The following is a 21,457-nucleotide window of genomic DNA, read 5'->3' as shown; positions in this document are numbered from 1 at the left end:
TTGTAATGTTTGAATTAGTGCATTTATGTGTTCCAAAACTTAAATGTCTGACAGAATTCTTTTTTCCCTTAGTTCAAAGCTCATGCATCTTTCTACTATCCTCTTTTGTGTGAAATAATGCAATTTGATCTGATTCCTGAGCTCCGGGCTGTTTTGCGAAGATTTTTTCTACGAATTGGCATTGTTTTCCAAATATCTCAGCCAGCAGATCAAGAAGAAGATGTAGCCAAGCAGTAAAAGCATAACTAAAGAAACAAAGAACCAAATCAACTTGCACTGGATGTTCATAATAAGGGTCTCTAAATGGCTATGTGTGTATGTATGGGTTCACAGTATAAAGTAAAGCTGTAACTTAGGCTTGCAAAACTTTTAATTCTCCAGTGGATTCTTCTTCCTACCTTTCCTGGCTTATGCTGAGCATTGAGCCAGTTTTAAACAGTCTTATTGTCAGCTTGGACTGTGATGTCCTCTTATTCAGACATACATACATATTATGTGTATGTGTGTGCATACGTATGTTTATGATGGCTGTGAACTTAAGATATGTACCCAAAGAACTAACACTTAAAAAGTTTGAACATCCATAGAGTACAACTCAGGAGAACTGTATTTGAAAGAATGGTTTGTACTGAGAGCACAGGAAAATACTTGGTAAGAGATCTAGCAACTTTATGGAATTCTTATTCTGAAAAAAAAATCTGCACACTCAAGCTGAAATATAGGTAATCATTATTCAATTAAAAAACATAGAGTGCAGGTCTGTAATATAAAATTACACTATATAGTTCTTCCTGCATTCTTTTATTTCATAGAAACCCATACATTTGTTTACCAATGCACTAGTCTTGAGTTTATGTTGTGATTGATTTGGTCTCTATCCTAAGTTAGTCTCGCTAACTTTAGAGAAGGGCAGAGATTGAAAAAAGTCACAACTGGCTTAATTGTTTGTAATATACCTGTGATAGGGCTTTTAAATATAACAAGCCATTGCAACGATCCTTCTGGGCTGGAACTTGAATCACTGCAAATGAGTCTAGGTTTTATCTTATGTCACCTTTTGGGGGGGTTATTTGATGTAGATTTCACTCTGTACAGAATGTAATGTTAAATATATTCAAGTAACAAATCTGGCATGGTTTAGGGACAGTTTTAAATTTATTGGAAATGTATTCATACTGTGAATTGTGCTCTGATGGTTAAAGAAAAGATTGTCAAGCATTCTGTCTTACAGTGGATGTAGAAAAAATTTTCAGATGGAAAAATGTATATGGTACAGCTCTGTAAAGTTTTCTATGTAAATTCTGTACAACTTTCTGTACAATATTGGTTCTCATCTGGCATATTCTAATCAGGTTATAAGTCAATAAAGTTTTTGAATTCTTTCATCGGTGCAATGAAAACCAATGCAATGTAAAACTACTTGTTTTAATGTTTCAAGAAACCTAAAGTTTAAGAATGATGGTTAACAGTGCTGAAGCAGATTGCCTTCAGCATGTTTGCAAGTGATTAAAGAATTTAACTTAATTCAAATATCATTCCTTCTATTTTTCAGTTCAAATCTTCCTGTTGGAAAAGCTGTAGCCAAATCAAGATCTAGGACAGTATTCAGTCTCACATATAAACGGCAGAACTGAAGGCTGCCTCAAACTGGCTCCCATGCAAAAGTCTCTACAATAGCCAGACAAGAAACAAGACAGGGCCGATACTGCAAATTTTTGGTAATTGATCAAGACTAGTAGCTTCATCATCCAATAAGCAATTGAGGACAGAAGCTAAACTTATTATGAAGTACTTTTTGGACTTCAAATGAGACACTCAATAATCCTTCCCTATTTGGAGGGAAAAGGATTAGTAAATGAAGTTGCCAGTGACTGACATTGCAAATTACTATATTTTGCTATTCTGTTCTCCTGTATATTTACCTAAAAGCAATTGTTTTTTGTTACAATTAAATGTTCAATAAAAGAGAACATGTACTACATCCAGGTGAAGGATAAGGAAAAAGTTATATTTAGGTGATCAGAAAATTGTTCATGGTACCTTTTTCTATCCACCTAGCCTTCCAGAGTTTATAGTTGGGAAATTGATCCTTGTTGGAAGAGTCCATTTTAATAGTATATTACATATACTATTAAATATTAAATATTATATGTAACATACAATAAACACCTTATAAAATTACACAAAAAGGAACCTATGTTGATCAGACCCTGCAGTTTTACCTTCAGCCAGTAACATTTGTATTTTTTCCTTCCAAATAAATGTGAAGGGGTTAACAAATCAACAAATTTGTACTAGACCTAATACAGTTCAGTTAGAATTTAGTTCAATAATGAAATTCAGCCCACATGCCATTTCTACTGCAATGAGAAAAGCATCAAGGAAGCTCCAGAACTTTCATTATTAAAGAAAATTTATTCATTTCACAAAATATCCATCTTCACAAATACTTCATTAGAATCCTGATAAAAATATAATTTATTTTGTCATCTTAAGTCATGAACATAAATACATTTATAGAATTCACTATTGACATTTGAACACACATATACACATATAAATATAAAAATAGCATTTTAGAACAAATGATTGGATAAGACTTGTGGGCTAGAAGTAAAGCAGCAATGAATTTAAATCCTGGGTAATCCCTAAACATCTATTACATGTGTAAGAACGACAAGCCACAGTATTTTATTTGATTACATTCAGGTCATATTTCTCAATCTTGCAGAAGTCTGAGGTAATTTTTGAGAGGGAAAAAATAATCCAGAAATAAACTTGAAAAAATTTGCCTCAGTACCATTAAAACTACACTAAATTGTATATTTGGCTATATTCTGAAGCTTTCATGAAAATTTACTGTGCGAATATATTTCCAAATTTAGATGTCATCAATAATGCATCAATAATTGAACAAAGGTAGGCATTGTTTTTACAATCAACTATGAATATAAAAGTGCAATAGTGAAGAAACTTTTGAAAGGCACAAACAGCTTTAACACAGGTTTATTTAGCCATGGGCAGTTGACAGCCCCTGCCAATTGAATGTTATCCTCTTCTCAGAAGTGGGTTTAGCTTGACTTGACTCCTCAGCCATGAGTCTTTTAAAGGTTTCTGATGTCCCAGGTCTAAGCCACAGCTCAGTTGCCACAGAATCAATCGAACTGGGTCTTCTGCCATATCTAGGAAGTAATTCCTTCAGGATGTCATCACCATTCCCCAGTGAAATGTCATCAGCTTGAGGAAAAGAAACAAACTTTAATATATGAAGTCATACATGGTATCTTACCGTATATTTCAGTGACCAAACTATTCATTCTCAAGTATTACAGAAGACTTCTGTAGAATAAAAATACAGCAAGACCAGGACAACTGTTGCCCAATTGGGATACTTCAGATTTTCAATATTTCCTTATTCTAGAGTCACTGGTCAAATAACATGTTATTTATTTAACACAGAGGAATGAGAAATGGCATTCCTAAGGTAAGTATGAAGGTGATCAAGACCGACTACACACTATGCCTTTAAACAACACTAGAGGATCCAACTCTCTTTTCCTGTATTTCTTACATTAGAGATACATCCATATGCAAAGGTTTAGGCACTCCTGGTTAGATAGGGATTTCATGATCAATTTGAAAGATTGTTTCAGATTGACTTGCTGAAATAACCAATCTCTCTTCAGGTTTCAATTTCTTGCTGACTGGTGAAGACTAAGAAACAAATTCTGCTAGAATGGCCTGAAAACTAATCAGATGTACAAAACAGAAACCAGAAATCACCACAAATGACTTACTGAACTTTAGTCCCTGTCCATTGAAGAACATTGTTTATACAACAATGATTTTGCATGGGAGATTTATTATAATAATCATAATAGTAAAGTTGGAAGGGACCTTGGAGGTCATCTAGTCCAACCCCCTGCTCAGGGAGGAAACCCTGTACCATTTCAGACAAATGGCTGTCCAGTCTCTTCTTCAAAACTTCCAGTGTTGGAGCATTCACAGCTTCTGGAGGCAGGTTGTTCCACTGATTAATTGTTCTAACTGTCAGGAAGTTTCTCCTTAGTTCTAGGTTGCTTCTCTCCTTGATTAGTTTCCATCCATTGCTTCTTTTCCTGCCTTCGGGTGCTTTGGAGAATAGCTTGACTCCCTCTTCCTTGTGGCAGCCCCTGAGATATTGGAACACTGCTATCATGTCACCCCTAGTCCTTCTCTTCATTAAACTAGATATACCCAATTCCAGCAGCCGTTCCTTATATGTTTTTAGCCTCCAGTCCCCTAATCATCTTTGTTGCTCTTCTCTGTACTCTTTGCAGAGTCTCAACATCTTTTTTACATCGTGGTGACCAAAATTGGATGCAGTATTCCAAGTGTGGCCTTACCAAGGCATTGTAAAACAACACTTCTTCAACCTCATCACAAAAGTCAACATCTCAAGTATGCAAAAAAAAAGTTTTACAAATTTGCAGTCTTTTGGAGCATAGTGCTTTGGGTTAATGAGTCAAAGTTAGAACTTTTTGACAACAATACAAAAGACTTGGAGAAAAAGAGATGAAATATTTGAAGAAAAAAAACACCTTGCCAACAATTAAATATACAGGAGATTCTATGATGCTCAGGGATTGTACAGCAGCCAGTGATACAGGAAATACTGTATGCATGGGAAGAAGAATAGATTTAACTAAATATAAAGGTATCTATATAAAGCAAATTACTACTAATAAATTACTAAAGTGTAAAATGTAAAGAAAATTAATTGCAGGGGAAACTTAAAAATCCACATGTGCATCCAACAGTGGATACTTTTCCAGATAAATCCAGTCCTTTCCAAACACATAGGTGGAAGTTTTGAGTACCGATCTGTGTATATGAAAGATAAATATCACTTTTGAGTATCTTTGGGTATACAGTTACATATCTAATTCATGAAAAGAGATGTATAAATTAATTTTAAGCAAGCCCAAACTTAATAATACAAAAAGTTAAACTACAATAAAGATTCTTTTTGAAATTGCAGCTTCAGCAATAAATAATTATGTCAAATTTGAAAATAGGTCCAGTCCAATACTGTATAGAGAGTCCTAAGAGGTTTTAAGGACTCCATATTATACAGAATTTCATCTAGGAACAATATGTAGACACATTATTGAGGTTCCAAAGAAAGAATAATTTTCTTGGTATGTAGAAGCTGGGTTTTTTTTAATGATGTGGCAAAACGAAATGTTTGAATAACACATGGTAGCATTCATCAAATAAAAGCTTCTCTATGCACCCAGAAAAAGCTTCTCTATGAACAGAAATCTATTTTGGCATTTGCTGCATTGAGAAACTAGAATTCAAAAAGGATCTTCAAATATCTATCAGTCTCTCTAAAAGATAACTAAAATAAACTAAATTGGGTCAGTTACTCACCCTGACTATCACTTCCTTTCTACAAAGAAAATGTGAAAAATCAGTCCAGATTTTGGTGATGGAATATGCTAACCTATCAAGAAAGAATATATGACATTTGCAGGAAAATCTTTTTCAACATGTCTTTAGTTTCTTTATGGTGATAGTACCTGTGATATAATGCTGCCTGGTGAAGGGAAATTTCAACAGATTTGTAAACTGCATAAAGCGGGGGGGGGGGGGAACCCCGAGAGGTGGTTGGGCTTAGATAGGGGCCTCGAGTTAAGACGTGCCAAGAGGCCCCTGATAAGATTTTTAGCCGGTTATTTTAAGAGGTTAGGGAGGGGGAGGGAGGGGGGGAGGGAGGCAACTTGTAACCGGCACTCAGTCTGGACCTGTTAGAGGTCCTGACGGGACGGAGTCGGGGGAGGTGGCCGCTGGTGCTGGGAATGTGGGGGTGGGGCATTCTGACTGGAGGAAAGCAAACAGGAAATTTAAAGAATGAATTAAGTAGTAATGCTAGTTTTAATGCAATCAATGATCAATTGATTATGAATCAGATGCATGCTGCAACAAAGGATTAAGATGACATTGACTGCTTAATCACAGAACTCCAGTGAGAAATTCAATTTACAGTTCCCCTAAAGGTAGGCTAGGAAAGGAAGCAATTCCCCTATTTTCCTGAAGCCTCCTATATATACCAAACATTCATCATGGAAAATTATGTTAAGGAGATTTGACAACTCTAGAGAGCAACAGGGAAGAGTATCCTATTGTGCAAGCAGGCGTCAAGTCAGATGACTGAATTTCACCCATTATTATTATTCTCCCCTTTGCCCATTTTTAAATGCTGAAAAATAATAGTTCTACTGATTGTACACATTCTCTATGTTCTGCATCATTAGTCTTTCTAATCCTAAGATCTTCATATCTAATTTCACAACAGTGAATGGCTATCTCCATCATAACAATTACTAGCATTTATCAGAGCCAATTAGCTTTTCTCAAGATGGCAGTGAAGTAGTTCCAAAATTGTAATACTGCTCGCACTGTGTAATGGTATGTGGAAATATCCCTGGAAAACAGGAAGAGCCGTAGCCTACAGTCTAATAAACAAAATTTGAGTCTGAAGGAGGAGGGGTGGTGAAAGCATCTTGGAAGGGACTCTCTCTGCTTTTGGGGAGAATAACAATGAACATAGGTAGGGTTACTTGCATGCTTGCAAGATTGATGTCAGCTTTGCGAGGTCGACTAGACAAGAAGCACAGCCAGAAGTGCTAGATATCTTTATTAGCAATAGTAATAGCAATAGCACTTATATACTGTTCCATATTGTTTTACAGCACTCTGTAAGCAGTTTACAGACTCAGCATATTGTCCCCAACAATCTGGGTCCTTATTTACCAAGCTGGGAACGATGGAAGGCTGAGTCAACCTTGAGCTGGTCAGAACTCCTAGCTGTGGGCAGAGTTAGCCTGCAATACTGCATTCTAACTATTGTGTCACCATGGTGGTGGTGGTGGTGGTGGTGGTGGTGGTAGTAGTAGTAGTAGTAGTAGTAGTAGTAGTATTGTTATTACGGGGTTACATTAATAGAATTTTCCAAGTTTGGAAGTACTCATTTTTTGCACTTTTAGGCTCTCCAAAACTAGAGATGGTTTTGCCACTCCTCTTTCTTTGGACTCAGATTTTATCAGTCCATTGTATAAACTGCAGTTCTTCCCCCATCTCCCAATATCATTCCTGCATGCCATTACATCCTGTCCTTTTCCCCTGAACCTTGTCCTTGTCTTTATTTTTGCACTTATTGTAAAAACAAAAGCAAAGAGCCCTGTGCCAAGTAAGAAGTGTCTGGGAAGCCAAGTGTGAGCCAGCTAAAGTTGGCAGTCTGACATTTATAGTCTCAAATTGCAAAATTGAAAGTAAGGGCTGCAAAGCTGAAGAAAAGATGTTTGTGGAAACCCATCCACATAATACTACAGGAGAAGTCATGTTCAGGTGGAAATGATATCGGAGCATAGGCTAAATATTATCAAAGTGTGGACGGTATCCAACTCTGAGCATCACACTTTGAGGGGGTAGGTAAATTAAAATACATAACTGGCATAAAAAAAAACAAGACCTATAAGAACAAGGTTGATGGGATTGGATATCTCTTGCCTCAAGAAGAAAAGGACTGAAGGAAAATATGTTAGTACTATTCATAGCCCTTAAATATTTTACAGAAGACCTCAAATACTTGTGTATGGTGACCTAGAGGTGAAGACTCAATCTAATAAGGAAAATATATTACTTGCATATGTTTAAAAGCTGAATGTGGAAGGGAAGTAATGACAGTGCAGTGCAGTACTGTGCAGCACTCTTGTCTTCTGTGTAGTAGCTTAGCCTTGGTAGCATATTAGCCATATATGCTGGATATTCCCAAGCATCAGTACTTTGCCCTTGGCTAGCCTTTCCCATCCTATGGGTACCAAACATGCAGGTCAACTTCCAGGATTCCACAGCTAGTGAGGCAATTTCTGAGAACCCTGCAAGATGAACTGCAAACATCTGAAAGGCACCAAGTTTGGGAAAAGCTGTTCTAGGTAAAGTTTGCTCACACTGTATGAATCAATTCTTCCAAATCTAACAAAAATGTTTAACCTTTCAATAATTTCTCTCCTAACATTCAATAAAGAGATGATACCTATATGAATGGAATTCTTATGTAGTTCATTTAATCTTTGCAGCCTTTCTTCATTTCTGGCTTTTAATTGATCTATGTTGAGACTAGAATTCGAGTGGAGAGAGCTGTTGTCAAATTGTGGTGGTGGAGTCCTCCTATGAGAAGCATCATCCTGAAGATAAAGAGAATTATGTTAGATTGAATTATTATTAAATTCTTGCCAAGTCAATATTACTGGAATTGCCAAAATAACCACATTTTCAACTGAAATAATTTGTGTACCACACAGAAACATTATAAACAAAATGCTAGTTACTTCATCAGTTTGTCAGATGTTAATTTTCCCTACGTTATCTCAAGATACTTTCATGGTTGCTGATTAAATGTCTAATGTAGACTTTGTTTTTTGTCCTTTATACTAATTATAATGTTATAATTTTATTTGTTATCATTATTATTACTATATTGGGTTGGAAAGAAGGACTATAGTTTTAACTGATATTTTCAGAGTTGTAGATTAGCCCAGTAGCGATCAGTCCTTAATTCAATACTCAGTGCTCTACTGTCAGGAAATATAGAATAAAAAAGATATTCTGAACCAGAGGTCCCCAGCTGTGGAAGCAGTGAACAACCATGCATGCATGTGCAGCTACACTTGCATGAGCGGGGGGGCATGCATGCCTGCTGCTTTTGAAAATGGAGCTGTGCAAACTCACCCACCACTCGTATGAAACCATCCCCTCTTTCCCCCCCCCCCGGCAGTCCACAAAGCCAGAAAACTTGGATACCGCTGTTATAAATACACACAAAAAAATTGTAATTGAATAAGGCTCGTTAAAATATACAGATGGTAAAATCTGATTTCAGTTAAGATTTAGGTTCACAAAGCTTTAATAGGAAAAAAAATCCAATAAATTCTTTTACCTTCTTCTTCTCTCTCCTTCTTTCTCTTGCCGATACAGGGGGTGAAGGAGTTATATTCATATTGTAGTTATGCTCTTCTAAAATTGGGTAAGTTTCACCATCTGTACCTAGGAGAAGCCAGTGTCATAATATAAATTCATACTAGATTTTTAAGCAATATTCGTGGAGAAATTGCAAAGCTAGTTTCTGATCTACGTTAGGTAATCATATACAAATAATCCTCAGCTTACAACCATTCATTTAGTGATTGTTTGAAGTTGTAATGGTACTGAAAAAGTAACTTATGACCATTTTGACACTTATGCCTATTGCAACATCTCCATGGTGATGTGATTAAAATTCATCAGCTTAGCAACTAGTTCATATTTATGATGATTGCAGTGTCCTGGGATCATGTGATCATCTGTGATCTTCTGATAAGGAAATCAGTGAGGAAGCCAGATTCACTTAACAATTGCAGTGATTCACTTAACAACTGTGGCAAGAAATGTCATAAAATGGGGTAAAACTCACTTAACAACTGTCTTGCTTAGCAATAGAAATTTTGGGCTTAGTTGTAGTCATAAGTTAAAGACTACTGTATTATGGAAAAACAAGACCAAAACAGTCTCCAATAACTTCATTCAGTGAAAACCCTTAAAGAACTGATTTAGAAGATGCTTTAACATACTACATTCAAACTCCTATCACTGTATTTCTGAATAATAGAAAACTATTAAATGTATCTATAGAAACCCAGAAAACTGAAATAGCTGAAAATCAATTGATTCTATTCTTACAAATGTAGAATGATATATGCCTGTCAAACAAACAACAAACATTAGCTATGACTAAAATGCCACATAAACCTGAGAAGAATGCAGCATATATAAAAGATAGTTTTTAATAAGTAGTCTACCAAATGTAGAAATACTAAAAAGATAAAATCACCAATAAAAGCACTCTCAGATTCCAGGAGTGAGGTTTTCATAAATTCATCTGAGTCTGCATCTCTAATCTACAAATGAAAAACAGAGAAAAGTCAAGTTAAATCAACAGTTTATTTTGTTTAACATTAATAACAGTTTTCCATTATTCCCACTTGTTCCTATAATAGCCTTTCAGAAATAATGGTTTGTTGTTGTTAGTTGCAAAGTCGTGTCCACCCATCGCAACCCCATGGACAATGTTCCTCCAGGCCTTCCTGTACTCTACCATCTTCTGGAGTCCATTTAGGCTACTGCTTCAGTGACTCCATCCAGCCACCTCATTCTCTGTCATCCCCTTCTTCTCTTGCCCTCAACCTTTCCCAGCATTAGGCTCTTCTCCAGTGAGTCCTTCCTTCTCATTAGGTGGCCAAAGTATTTGACTTTCAAAATAATGGTTGCATAATGCTTAAGTAATCTGGATCTTGACTCAATATATTATTGAATAAATGTAACACAGCACTGAAAAGTTACCTTTTAAAAAGCAAGTCACAATTTCTTTTCCATATATCTTTCACTGTGTAAGTATATAATCTTTGGACCACCATGGAAATATGTACTCATTCAGAATAAATTTTATTAAATAAAGGAATAAAATAAAGCCCCAAAGGTTGCAGCAAGGATATATTTATCTAGTCCAATCAACAAGATGTCTCTGTGTAGCCCACAAGCAGTGTGGAAGTGCAACAGAATCTGTTCATGTCCACCTAACATCTCTTAATAGTGAAGCTAATTTATAACTATCAAGACTATTAGCCACTGAAGGTTTTTTCTAGTCAGGACCTCTTTTAAAGGATTAATTTATTTAATCTCTTGCCTAATTGACAACTATCATGTCTTGTAATAAATTTCAATTTAACTATAAACAGTTAAAGAACTGCTTCCTTTCCATTACCATTTGGCACACGCAACACAGAAATACAGTACAGTGAAAAAGACTTCTATCTGATTTCTCTAATATTATATTATACTTTTTATGTCTCCTCATTTTAAATAAAATCTCATTTCAATTGAATTCAATGTGTTATGAATGTCTCCCTATGGTTTGGTTTGTTGTTTTTTTGACAAATGTGCAAGTGGTCTTTCTCTGCCTTATTCCAAGATTTGGAAAAGTTTCAATAGTTGAAACTTTTTAAACAATGGATCTACTTCAACCCATGGGTCACTTTGGTTCTCCTTTGTGCAGTTTCACCTGCTCTATTATATTTATTTCAAAGTGAGACATCTTTAATTTTTTTATGTCTCAGTTTATCTGATAATCACATCTCCAGTTTGGGAAAAATACAAAATAACTTATTTCTGAAACAATAATGATCAAGTTATTTTGAGTGTATTCAACAAAACGTGTCCAACTTTCACACTGAGGAAATAGTTTAAACTCTCTCAAAGAGTTTTGAGAAGTTGTTTTTTAAAATATAACTAAAGATCCTTTAGAATACTGTTCCATGTTTCAGCTTTCTAATTACAGTGAAAAGTGTAACAATTAAACAACTATTCAACACTGTTAATAAGTTTTCACAATGTGAATCCCAGCCCACACTGACCCGCACTGTTGCTTTCCACAGAACTGAAGTTCCCAGCAGCCTTTGAAAATTATACTATTGTACATGCAACCCATGATATCACTTTAATTGAAGACAAATTAGGTACCCATTAAAGAAGTCGTAGAAACAACCTAGGTGGGACCAGCCAGTACAAAAAAACCTGGAGCCATAATCCTTTTATAAGAAAAGGAAATCTCTAATGAAAAACTGAACATAAAAGGCAAAAGTTCAAGGAATATTAATTAGTATATCCACATAAGTTCACAAAGTTATTATTTCCCACAAGGAATGAAAATTGAATAAGTTAATTGTATTGTTGCTCACCAATCCCTTGTCCCTTGTTCTAATGCTAGATACTGGCTCATCAAAATCTAGGGAACCTAATAAAGCAAACATATTGTTAAGGAAAACAGAAGTAAAAACCAAAGGATCCTGACAGTGCTCCATAATATTAGAATTCAGGAATATAATAAATATTAAAAGCTATGCATTCAAAATCACACCAATAGCAATATAATTTTACTGAGAAATGGTAATGTTAATAATTATAATTACATGCAAATAAACAAAACTGTTAGTGGGACAGGAATAAAGTAGAAAACTGAATATGTTATCACAAAACCCTGCAATCCATTAGATATTTACTTGAGGATTTTTCTTATAAATTCCCCAAGGTTTTGTGCATCTCTCCATTCTTTTCCTTTTAAATTGTGTGTGTGTGTGTGTGTGTGTGTGTATGTGTGTGTATGTATATATATATATATATATATATATATATATATATATATATATATATATATATATATATATATATATATATATATGTGTGTGTGTGTGTGTGTGTGTGTGTGTGTGTGTGTGTGTGTATGTGTATGTGTATCTATATCTATATCTATCTATCTATCTATCTATCTATCTATCTATCTATCTAATCTATCTCTATATCTATCTATCTATACCTTCAGCAGTGAAACAACTCGTTAATTTTCTTTTTTGTACTTTGTGCAATTCTAATTCACAACAAGAACTAAAATCCCTAATTGAAGATTCCCATGTTGTTAATTTTGACATCCAAGACTTCTAAAATTAAAATAATACCAAGATGCAGTCTGCCAGAAACCTATTTTTACAGAATTTGAATACCGTACTGTAACTTTGAAAAACAAGAACGCCAAACCTTTGCCCAATCAGGGGAGATGGAGATATCCCCTAGAGGTGTAGGGAACAACCTACAGATTTCAAAGGCAGAAAAACACTGCACCAATTAGCCACAGTGATATGACAGAACTCAAAGCTAATAGCAATAGGTATCTACTGATCTTCTATAAGATAATAAATTGTAGATGACTACACTGAGCCTGAGGGAGGGGTCAAACAAGTCATAAGTCTCGAGTCCCTTTGTGCCATAAGAGATCCAAGTCCATTGACTCTCATCTGCCACCAATTTGCCTTGACTGTTAGTAGTTCAGATTCTCATAGAGAGCATAAACCTTCATATTCATTTGAACTGCCTGGACTTCTGATTTACCCACACTTGACAAAAATATTTATATTTGGGGTATAAGTGGATATGTGCAAAGACCAAAATAAGATTATGAGCTAAATTAAAGCCATGGAAGACACACCTAGTTCAAGCAGCCCTAGCTTACCTTCTGCATTTCTCCTCATTTTTTTAAGTTTCTTTTTTTGCTCTCTTAGCAATGCTAGCTGCTGAATGTCCAGAGTATCATTATTGGTGGGAGGCTCAGGATACATATGTCTTGTTTCTACTCGTGTTTCCGAATCTATTATATAAAATAAAGTGTTTAGAAGTCTCATATCTTTTTCTTCAAACACACATAACTTATTTAAATAATTCTCTGCCAACAGAACTAAATACAAATCTATATATTCAATGACTTTATTAAACAATTACTATTTGAGATAATTTGCCTTACCTTTTTTATGTGCATTTTCAATTGTTTTAAAAAGCAGTGGTAGAAAGCTATATCTAAATTTATTTGGCAAAATAAAAAACAAGAATTAAATATAAGCTGCTCTTAGATTCTAAAGATAGAGGAGTCTGGGTTTGTCAGATTTTAGATTATATTATGATGCTTGTTGTCTGGTATGGTTAAAAGATTGGATAACTGTAAAAAATTCAAGGCTATTAAACCTTGAAGGTTTTGATCTGACATTTGAGTGGCATGCCTATCTGTGGTATGACAAAGTAAAAGTTAACCCTGGTTTTAAGATTCATGCTATTAGGCAATCAACTGCATGTGTATAGTGGAAGTACAAAAGAAGATTAGCTGATAAAGTGCCACTGTGGCTATCACTTCATGAAGAACTACATAGTACAGAGATGATATTGGTTCAGAGTGCGGCCGCGCGGGTAGTGATGGGAGCACCCCGATACTCCCATATTACACCCCTCCTGCGTGAGCTGCATTGGTTACAGGTTGTCCTCCGGGTGAGATTTAAGGTGCTGGTACTTACCTTTAAAGCCCTACATGGCTTAGGCCTGGGATACTTGCAGGACCATCTGCTGCCGGGAACGACTTCCCATCGCCCAGTACGCTCACACAGAGAAGGCCTCCTCAGGGTACCGTCGGCTAGACAATGTCGGCTGGCGACCCCCAGGGGGAGAGCCTTCTCTGTGGGAGCGCCAACCCTATGGAACCAGCTCCCCCCTGAGCTTCGGATGGCCCCAGATCTCCAGTCCTTTCGCCGCGGCCTCAAAACACTCCTTTTCCACCTGGCTGACCTGGACTGACAGGGATTTTAATTATGTTTTTAATTTTTAACTCTAATTTTTAATTTATTTTAATTTTAATTTTAATTTATTCTACAGGGGCCATTAATTTAATTTTTATTTTAACTTCTGTATTATTGTATGTTATTGTTGTTAGCCGCCCTGAGTCCTTCGGGAGATAGGGCGGCATATAAGTCCCAATAATAAATAAATAAATAAATGTAAATGTATCACTTATTGATATCTGAAAACGAGGGATTCAAGATAAAAATAAGAAAATAATTAGTAAGTGAAGAATTTGTGATTGATTTAATTATAGAATTTTTGAAAGATTTAAATTTGATAAAAAAGTTTTGTTTTTACAGGAACTAAATCTGAATTGGACATTAATTTATGTTCTGGAGATGATCACAATTTCTAAAGTATGTAAAATCTTACTCAAGATGAATCTGGAAGATTAATACATTAAAGATTGTATGATAGAATGGGCAAAAAAATGGGTATAGCACTAGATAAATGGGAGTATGTATGGATGAATGGATTAAAATTTACATTAAATTATAACTTGAAAGAACATTTTTCTAAAACGATTTATCGTTGGTATTTGACTCCAGATAGACTAGCAAAAATTTAATCTCTAATAAGTGCTGGAAATGTAGTCAAAATCCAGGTTCATTTTACGATATCATCTTGTGGTCTTGCAAATGTGAAAACCTACTGGATAAACATAATGACAATGCAGAAAATATTTAAGATACAAATATTGTTAGTGTTTTGTTTTGTTTTGTTTTGTTTTGTTTGTTTTCCTGTTTTGTATTTTATTTCTTATGATAAAACAATAATATTAAAAAAGCAGAGTCAAACTATGAGCCTTTGGGGAACTTCCCAAACCCTAGGTTAGTTTTTATTTTCAAGTGCCTCCATTTTTTTGCATGTTTGCCTGTTTTGCAAAGGTTGGGTGGTTTCCTGCTCTTATTTATAAGTAGTCCTGTTTGGACTACTTGTTTTTGATAGCTGAAATAAATATTTCAGTGTGTTTTCCTTGTTTACAATTTCAACCAGGTTATTCTGTTCCTTCCCTTGATCCCACACTACCCTTTTTCCTTTGTCAACCATTAGGCAATATTCTATATCTACTGTAGTTCCAATTGGACTCTTTCCTGGTTTTTGTTCTTGCTACACTCGGTGGGAGTTATAACAACATTTTATATTTTGCAAGCTGCAAGTTTACATGTCTGCTGATAATTTTTTCTGTATGTTATCAACATCGTTTTAACTACATGTAGAGTAGAAAACTATGATTGCAATTCATTTTTTCTTTTTACTGTGGTACACATAGAAACGCTGAGAAAGTGATTCTGATGCTTGTTGCTTGATTCTTTGACATCATTTCAGAGTTTGTCAACTAACCTTTATATTTAAGTTCATTAAATTCACGGATATTCTGTAGATTAATAGGATCAGCAATCTCCTTTGAAGATGGTCGCCTAACTGGAGCTTGCATGCGGAGTCTGGCCATCTCAAATACATCCAAATTCTGTTTATCTTTTTTCCTACGAAAGTTACCAAAATCATGCAAAAAAGTTAACCCAAATTTCAAAGACATACAAGCTCCATTAAAATAAAAAAAATAGAATGAAACAGATGATAAAAATAGGTCTAAAACAAAATGAAAAAATGTTCCAGTTTTGTGAATTCTAGAAAGCCAATTAGAAAAGACATGGAGAAGCCAATTTTTACAATTTACTAATAAAAACTCTACATGCAGTAACAACTGTGACCATATGCATTACCATGTATTATTTTAGGTTTTAGGTTATTTTAGGGAAATAGTTTCCATTAAAGTTTAATTATTAATGGTGGCTATAAACTAAGAAATGCAAATCCTCTCCAAGATGAAAAAGTAAAATATATCAAATATTTCATGAAGTAAAGCAGACAGGGAGGCAACTGTTCGATTAAGTCATAATATGTTGTAGAAAAACTTGAATCTCCAACCTAAATACAAACAATTAACAATGAACTAAATTAAGCAATTGCTTAAGTCCAGGAATGTCTACTTGAACCCAACAATACAGTCATTGTATCACTTAGCCTCACTCTCTGACAATATGGGTTTGTTTGGTTGTTGTTATTTAACTATAAAGCAGAACTTCTTTAGATCATAAACAATTTCAGAACCAGATTCATCATAGCCTTATCTGATACTCCACTATAGGGCAGCTCCAGAAATAGGGCAGCTCCAGAAATAGGGCAGCTCCAGAAGAAAGAATCTATAGGAAGGAGATTTCCCTTCAATTTTATATAGAATGTGTTTTAGGTCTCCCCTAAAGAAAGAATAACAGTTCACATACAAAAGAACTGGGCCGCAGAAGCGGCAGGTGAGCACATATGCACAGCTCCACTTGCATGAGCAGCAGGCAGGCGCAGTCGTGCAAATGGAGCTACGCATATACCTACCCGCCTCTCCCCACTCCAGCTGGAAAGGTTAGGGACCGCTGAATTAAAGTATGCATTACTTTTCCAAAAAGAAGTGTGTATTTTATTAAATGACTTGTGACAAACCAAACTCCTTACCCTTTCACTGGCATTTCATCATCATCACTGTGCACTTTTAACAACTGTTCCTGTAGTCGTCGCTCTTCACTGCGGAGCTGCTTTCTCATCTCCGAAAGTTCATTTATTACATTCTTTTTTTCTTCTGCAAATTCAATATAACAATGCTTAGATACAGAATGCCCAGTATTCATTTTCTCTTTAGAAATATTTATTCTGGTTATTAGCACAACCAAAGTAAGAAGAGTTATAGATTCCTTACCATATGCACGTAATTGATTTCTTCTAGCTGGTACTGGTGGGGACTGAGCTCTGGGGACATCCTAGGAAAAAAATAAAATTTACATTTATCTAGGGGGAAAAAATCACATCCATATAAAGAGAAATAGCTCACTTCTACTGACTTTGCTTTCATGTATTATAACGCCTGATTACATATGATACTAACAATGTAACTCAAATTCATGTTATTTTTAATTAAATATTAAATATTGATGGTGGAAACTACTACACACGGGGAAAAGACATATAATCATTCATCTCTCAGTTACACTGTCAATAACCATAGTGACCAAGTCTTTTCCAGAACATTTAGTATTAAGAAAGAATTATCCATTGATTTTATGGATAGATATTTCCTTAATGCTGTACTGGGAGGATGTTCCTTTTTTAAAAAAAAATAAAATATGCCTAGCTCTATCAACTCCCCATTCCTATCTGCCATTACTTTTTAAAATTATTATTAACCACACTGTAGAATTATACATTCTTAGAAACTTTAAGTCATGGAACATATGCTATCAGCTGAAGAAAGCAAAATTAGACCTAAAGTTGCCAAAATATTGCTCTCAACTGTAGCTAAAGTAATGTCAACAAAATTATTAAACATCACTAAGGAGAATAAATATATAAATTAATATGCCCTTACCCCAAGTAACTTGTAATCTTTCAAGAACATAATTCAAAATTTAAGAGAAAATTTTTATAAAATGTTTTATAGATGGCATCTGGATCCCAAAAAGTTGTCTAACATGTATCCTAACTTACAGTCTAAATGCTGGAGATGTGGTAGTTTAGAAGCCACCTATTTTCATATGTGGTGGACTTGCAGAAATATAAAAACTTTTTGGGTTAAAATTTGCTGGAACATTCAAAAGATTTTTAAGAGAAAGATAAAGTTCTCTCCGCAATTGTTTTTATTGGGCATTGTTGTAGATTGTGATGTTAAAGAAACCAATTTGATGTTGAATTTGATAACAGCAGCACGGTTACTGGTGGGACAATACTGGAAGAAGGATAGTTTGCCTACCATAGAAGAATGGGTGTTTAAAGTATCGAATCTTGCAGAAATGTCTAAGATTTCTGCTTATTTGAAGGATCATTCACAAGAAAGATATATTTCAGCTTGGAGGAGATGGATAGATTATATTCAGAATAAATATGGGACTAAAAGGTTCCATTTAGCTTATGAGTAGATTTTAGAGGGATATTGTTATTAATTTTATTTATTTATTTGGATTTATATACCAAATAATTAATTAATTTTAGTGTTAGTACTTTGTATGTATCTATGTTAAAGGGGAGTTAAAGCACATTATGAATTTGGTTAATTTTATATTATGGATAATTTTGTTAGAATATGATTATTATATCTATAACCCTGTATTTAGCTCTGGGAAGCGGGGGGGGAAAGGGGGTGGTTTGGGGTGGGTGGGTTTTGGGGATATGTATTGTAAAAAATTTTTTTTGTAAAACTCTTTAATAAAAAAAAGAACATAATTAGGAAATACAATGCTAAAAATAATTCCTGAATTACATCTGTATAATAAGCAAACATACCTGCGTGTAATAAGACAAACGACTCTCCATCAGAAGTGTCCTTTCTTCTTTTACTAATGGCTTACTCTGAAGAGTTGGAATAAGAGGAGAAGGGTGTCTAGAAATCTGAAAAACAAAATGAGCAGGTGAAAATGCGCACTTCTAAAACTGACCTCAACAAGTACAATTGTTAAGCCATAAATATTATTTTTTATTTTCTTTTGACACAGTATATATGAATTAATAAATATTCTGATTGGGCTGTATTTATTTTTAAGGTGAAAACAAGAGGTTTTTTAGGAACCTATTTATGAAAACCAATTGTCAATAATATACAGAATTTACATTTTTGCAAGCAAAAAATATTGACTGTGACATTAGCATTTTCTCTTGTTAATACTAACAGAAGTTCTAGTTTCGAATAAAGTGAATTAAACTGTATTTAAAAAGTTAAACACTATTAAAAATTAGAATACACAAAAAGGAAGACAATGGTAGAAACCCCATTCTAGCATAAAACTCAATGAAGGTAAATACATTTATGTAAATGTGGCAGGGCCATATAATACTTTCCTGATGCTCTCAGCCCCCAAATATTTCAGACTGTCAATGTGTAATTCTGGTCATATTAATTTGAACATGAACAGAACAATACACAATTAGGACATAATATCATCAGAAACCTAACACTATAGAATCTATCTTGAGACCACTCTTTCAGAACTAATGTATGCATTTCTTCTACCTGGGATTGGAGGAGACTGAAATCTGGGGACATCTCAGGAAAACATTAAAAGGTTATCTAGAAATAAATCACATCCATTAAAGACTGTTCAGTTCCTGTAATTTACTCATCTTTAATTTCCCTGTTTCCTTTTCTTTAATGTCTGATGGATAGAAGGTAAAGGGATATTAATATAAATTATTGTGAATAATATAACATTTCTATAGGCTTTTGTCTACTTATGACATTCACTTTGTAATAGTTTGCCATTATAATTTGGTTAGGTAAACTTACTTTGTGCTATCATTTGATTTTAAATATACACTTGCCCAAAATAAATCTCTCACACTGTGAAATGAAAATAATTGAAATTTAGCATATGTTAAGTCAAATGTATTCTATAATACTAATAAAAAATGGAAATCACTATCCTTAGCTCTGAGCATGTGGGGAAAGGGGGTAAAAAGAAGCAGAATTATAAATGGGCTTTTCTTTTGCATCTATCTTGCATCTGGTGAACCCGGTGGCACAGTGGCTAGAATGCAGTACTGCTGGCTACTTCTGCTGGCTCCTGGCTGCCAGCAGTTTGGCAGTTCGAGTCTCACTGGCTCAAGGTTGACTCAGCCTTCCATCCTTCTAAGGTCTGTAAAATGAGGACCCAGATCGTTAGGGGCAATATGCTGACTCTGTAAACAGCTTAGAGAGGGCTGTAAAGCACCGTGAAGTGGTATATAAGTCCAAGTGCTATTGGTATTGCTATCTATCTTGCAAATTTTAATCAAGATATAAACAATGGCTGTGTGGGATCCAATAATCCATTGCCCAGACCACTGGGCACAAATTCTCACTAACAAACTTAAAAGTTTTCCCTGCCCTATTCTTTAAACGTACAAAATACATTTGCGAAGTGCTATATGTAAACCTGACATTCAATCAATTCAGTATTGAAAGAAAAACATAATGCTCTGTGACAACTACCAAACAGGACCTGGACCATTATAGAATTCACTGTCCTTTAAAGAAAGAAATTCCATCAGTTATGCTGTGATCACCTAAGTCTCAACAGCACAACCCAATATAAGCTAAGACTGTTTAATATATTCACCAATATTCTATACTACTTTGAATTCTTATGAATTATGCTGTTAAACATTTTAGATGTGATTTATGGAAACATTAACACAAAGTTGAATTTGAGTATTCAGATCTTAATCTAGGGAATGTCTACAAGCAATCCTCAATTTACAATTGATCATTTAACAACTTTTCAAAGTTATGACAGCCTCAGAAAGGATGCTTTATGTACTATAAAGCACTTCCAGCCTCTCCTGCAGTCACATGACTATATTTCGGGCAAACCAGCTCACGGTGAACTGAAGAAACGTTTTAGATGAGAAGCGAAATGTCTTCAAAGAAAAACAAAGAAACTCCAGTTGCCTTTTAATAAAGCACCTTTGCAGTCCCCAACTTCAAACATTCCAATGTCCTAATCTATGCCATTAAGATTTTTTTTATATACTATGTAAGCTGTTTTGCAATTTCTTTTACAATAATTATCAGCGCTTTAGATTCAAACATCAAACTAGGAGTTATTCTTATAGCTCTCCTTGAAGACCATGCAGTTTTGAGACTGAAGCATTTTGGGATGTGCTTAGAACTGTACTTCTGAGTTCTATGGAGAAGTAGATGATCCTACTTGGATCTAAGCTAATAAGGACAGAATTTAAGATTTTGTTTTTAAATTACCTTCTCGTCAATAAAAAGTGTTTTAATATCCTGTTTATTCTTTTCTTCTTCTTCTGCCTTTCTCCTTTCAGCTTCTTTTCTTCTTTCTTCAGCTAATCTATATAATTCTTCATTTTTTGATCTTTGCTATGAAGATAAAAATGGAATGATACAAACCAAATTTGATGAGATAATAATTGATCAAACTGCATCTCTGAAGTCTTTTCTTACACTACAAAGAATGGGAATGCCTATCTATATATAATATTACCAAGTGCCCACTTGAATATTTATGTGAGAGACTTGTAAATCAAACTGATATATTTAAAATATTTTCATTTTACATAAATTGCATTACATATATTAATTAATTAAATTACTTCCTGTTTCCCACTTAACTGGAATTCT

General features: G+C 34.6%; 2 protein-coding genes across 7 annotated transcripts in view; one reads left to right on the top strand and one right to left on the bottom strand.

Annotated features, from left to right (window-relative positions):
- ARFGEF1 (ARF guanine nucleotide exchange factor 1) overlaps positions 1-1,382 on the top strand; it is a 68,892-nt gene extending 67,510 nt beyond the window's left edge. Inside the window, exon 39 of the mRNA XM_081325286.1 lies at positions 73-1,382. Coding sequence (XP_081181412.1) covers positions 73-237 — 165 coding nt within the window. The 3' untranslated portion in view covers positions 238-1,382. The remainder of the gene's footprint in view (positions 1-72) is intronic.
- A 1,078-nt stretch (positions 1,383-2,460) lies between these two features.
- The window catches only part of CSPP1 (centrosome and spindle pole associated protein 1), a 65,750-nt gene continuing 46,753 nt past the window's right edge, over positions 2,461-21,457 (bottom strand). For 4 of the 6 annotated variants that reach the window (XM_081325824.1, XM_081325827.1, XM_081325826.1 and 1 more), the window contains 11 exons: positions 21,071-21,196; positions 18,622-18,726; positions 17,045-17,105; positions 16,804-16,927; positions 15,637-15,779; positions 13,142-13,276; positions 11,817-11,872; positions 9,914-9,980; positions 8,984-9,090; positions 8,081-8,231; positions 2,461-3,237 (listed from right to left, as the gene is read on the bottom strand). In XM_081325824.1, coding sequence (XP_081181950.1) covers positions 3,011-3,237; positions 8,081-8,231; positions 8,984-9,090; positions 9,914-9,980; positions 11,817-11,872; positions 13,142-13,276; positions 15,637-15,779; positions 16,804-16,927; positions 17,045-17,105; positions 18,622-18,726; positions 21,071-21,196 — 1,302 coding nt within the window. In that variant the 3' untranslated portion in view covers positions 2,461-3,010. Of the gene's footprint in view, positions 3,238-5,415; positions 5,489-8,080; positions 8,232-8,983; positions 9,091-9,913; positions 9,981-11,816; positions 11,873-13,141; positions 13,277-15,636; positions 15,780-16,803; positions 16,928-17,044; positions 17,106-18,621; positions 18,727-21,070; positions 21,197-21,457 lie in introns of all 6 variants that reach the window. The other 2 variants (XR_014026180.1, XM_081325825.1) reach the window with 2 other exon arrangements.

This window comes from Vipera berus (genome assembly GCF_964194415.1).
Source record: "Vipera berus genome assembly, chromosome: 3".
Classification (NCBI taxonomy): domain Eukaryota; kingdom Metazoa; phylum Chordata; class Lepidosauria; order Squamata; family Viperidae; genus Vipera; species Vipera berus.
This window is presented reverse-complemented; position numbering and strand designations above follow the sequence as displayed.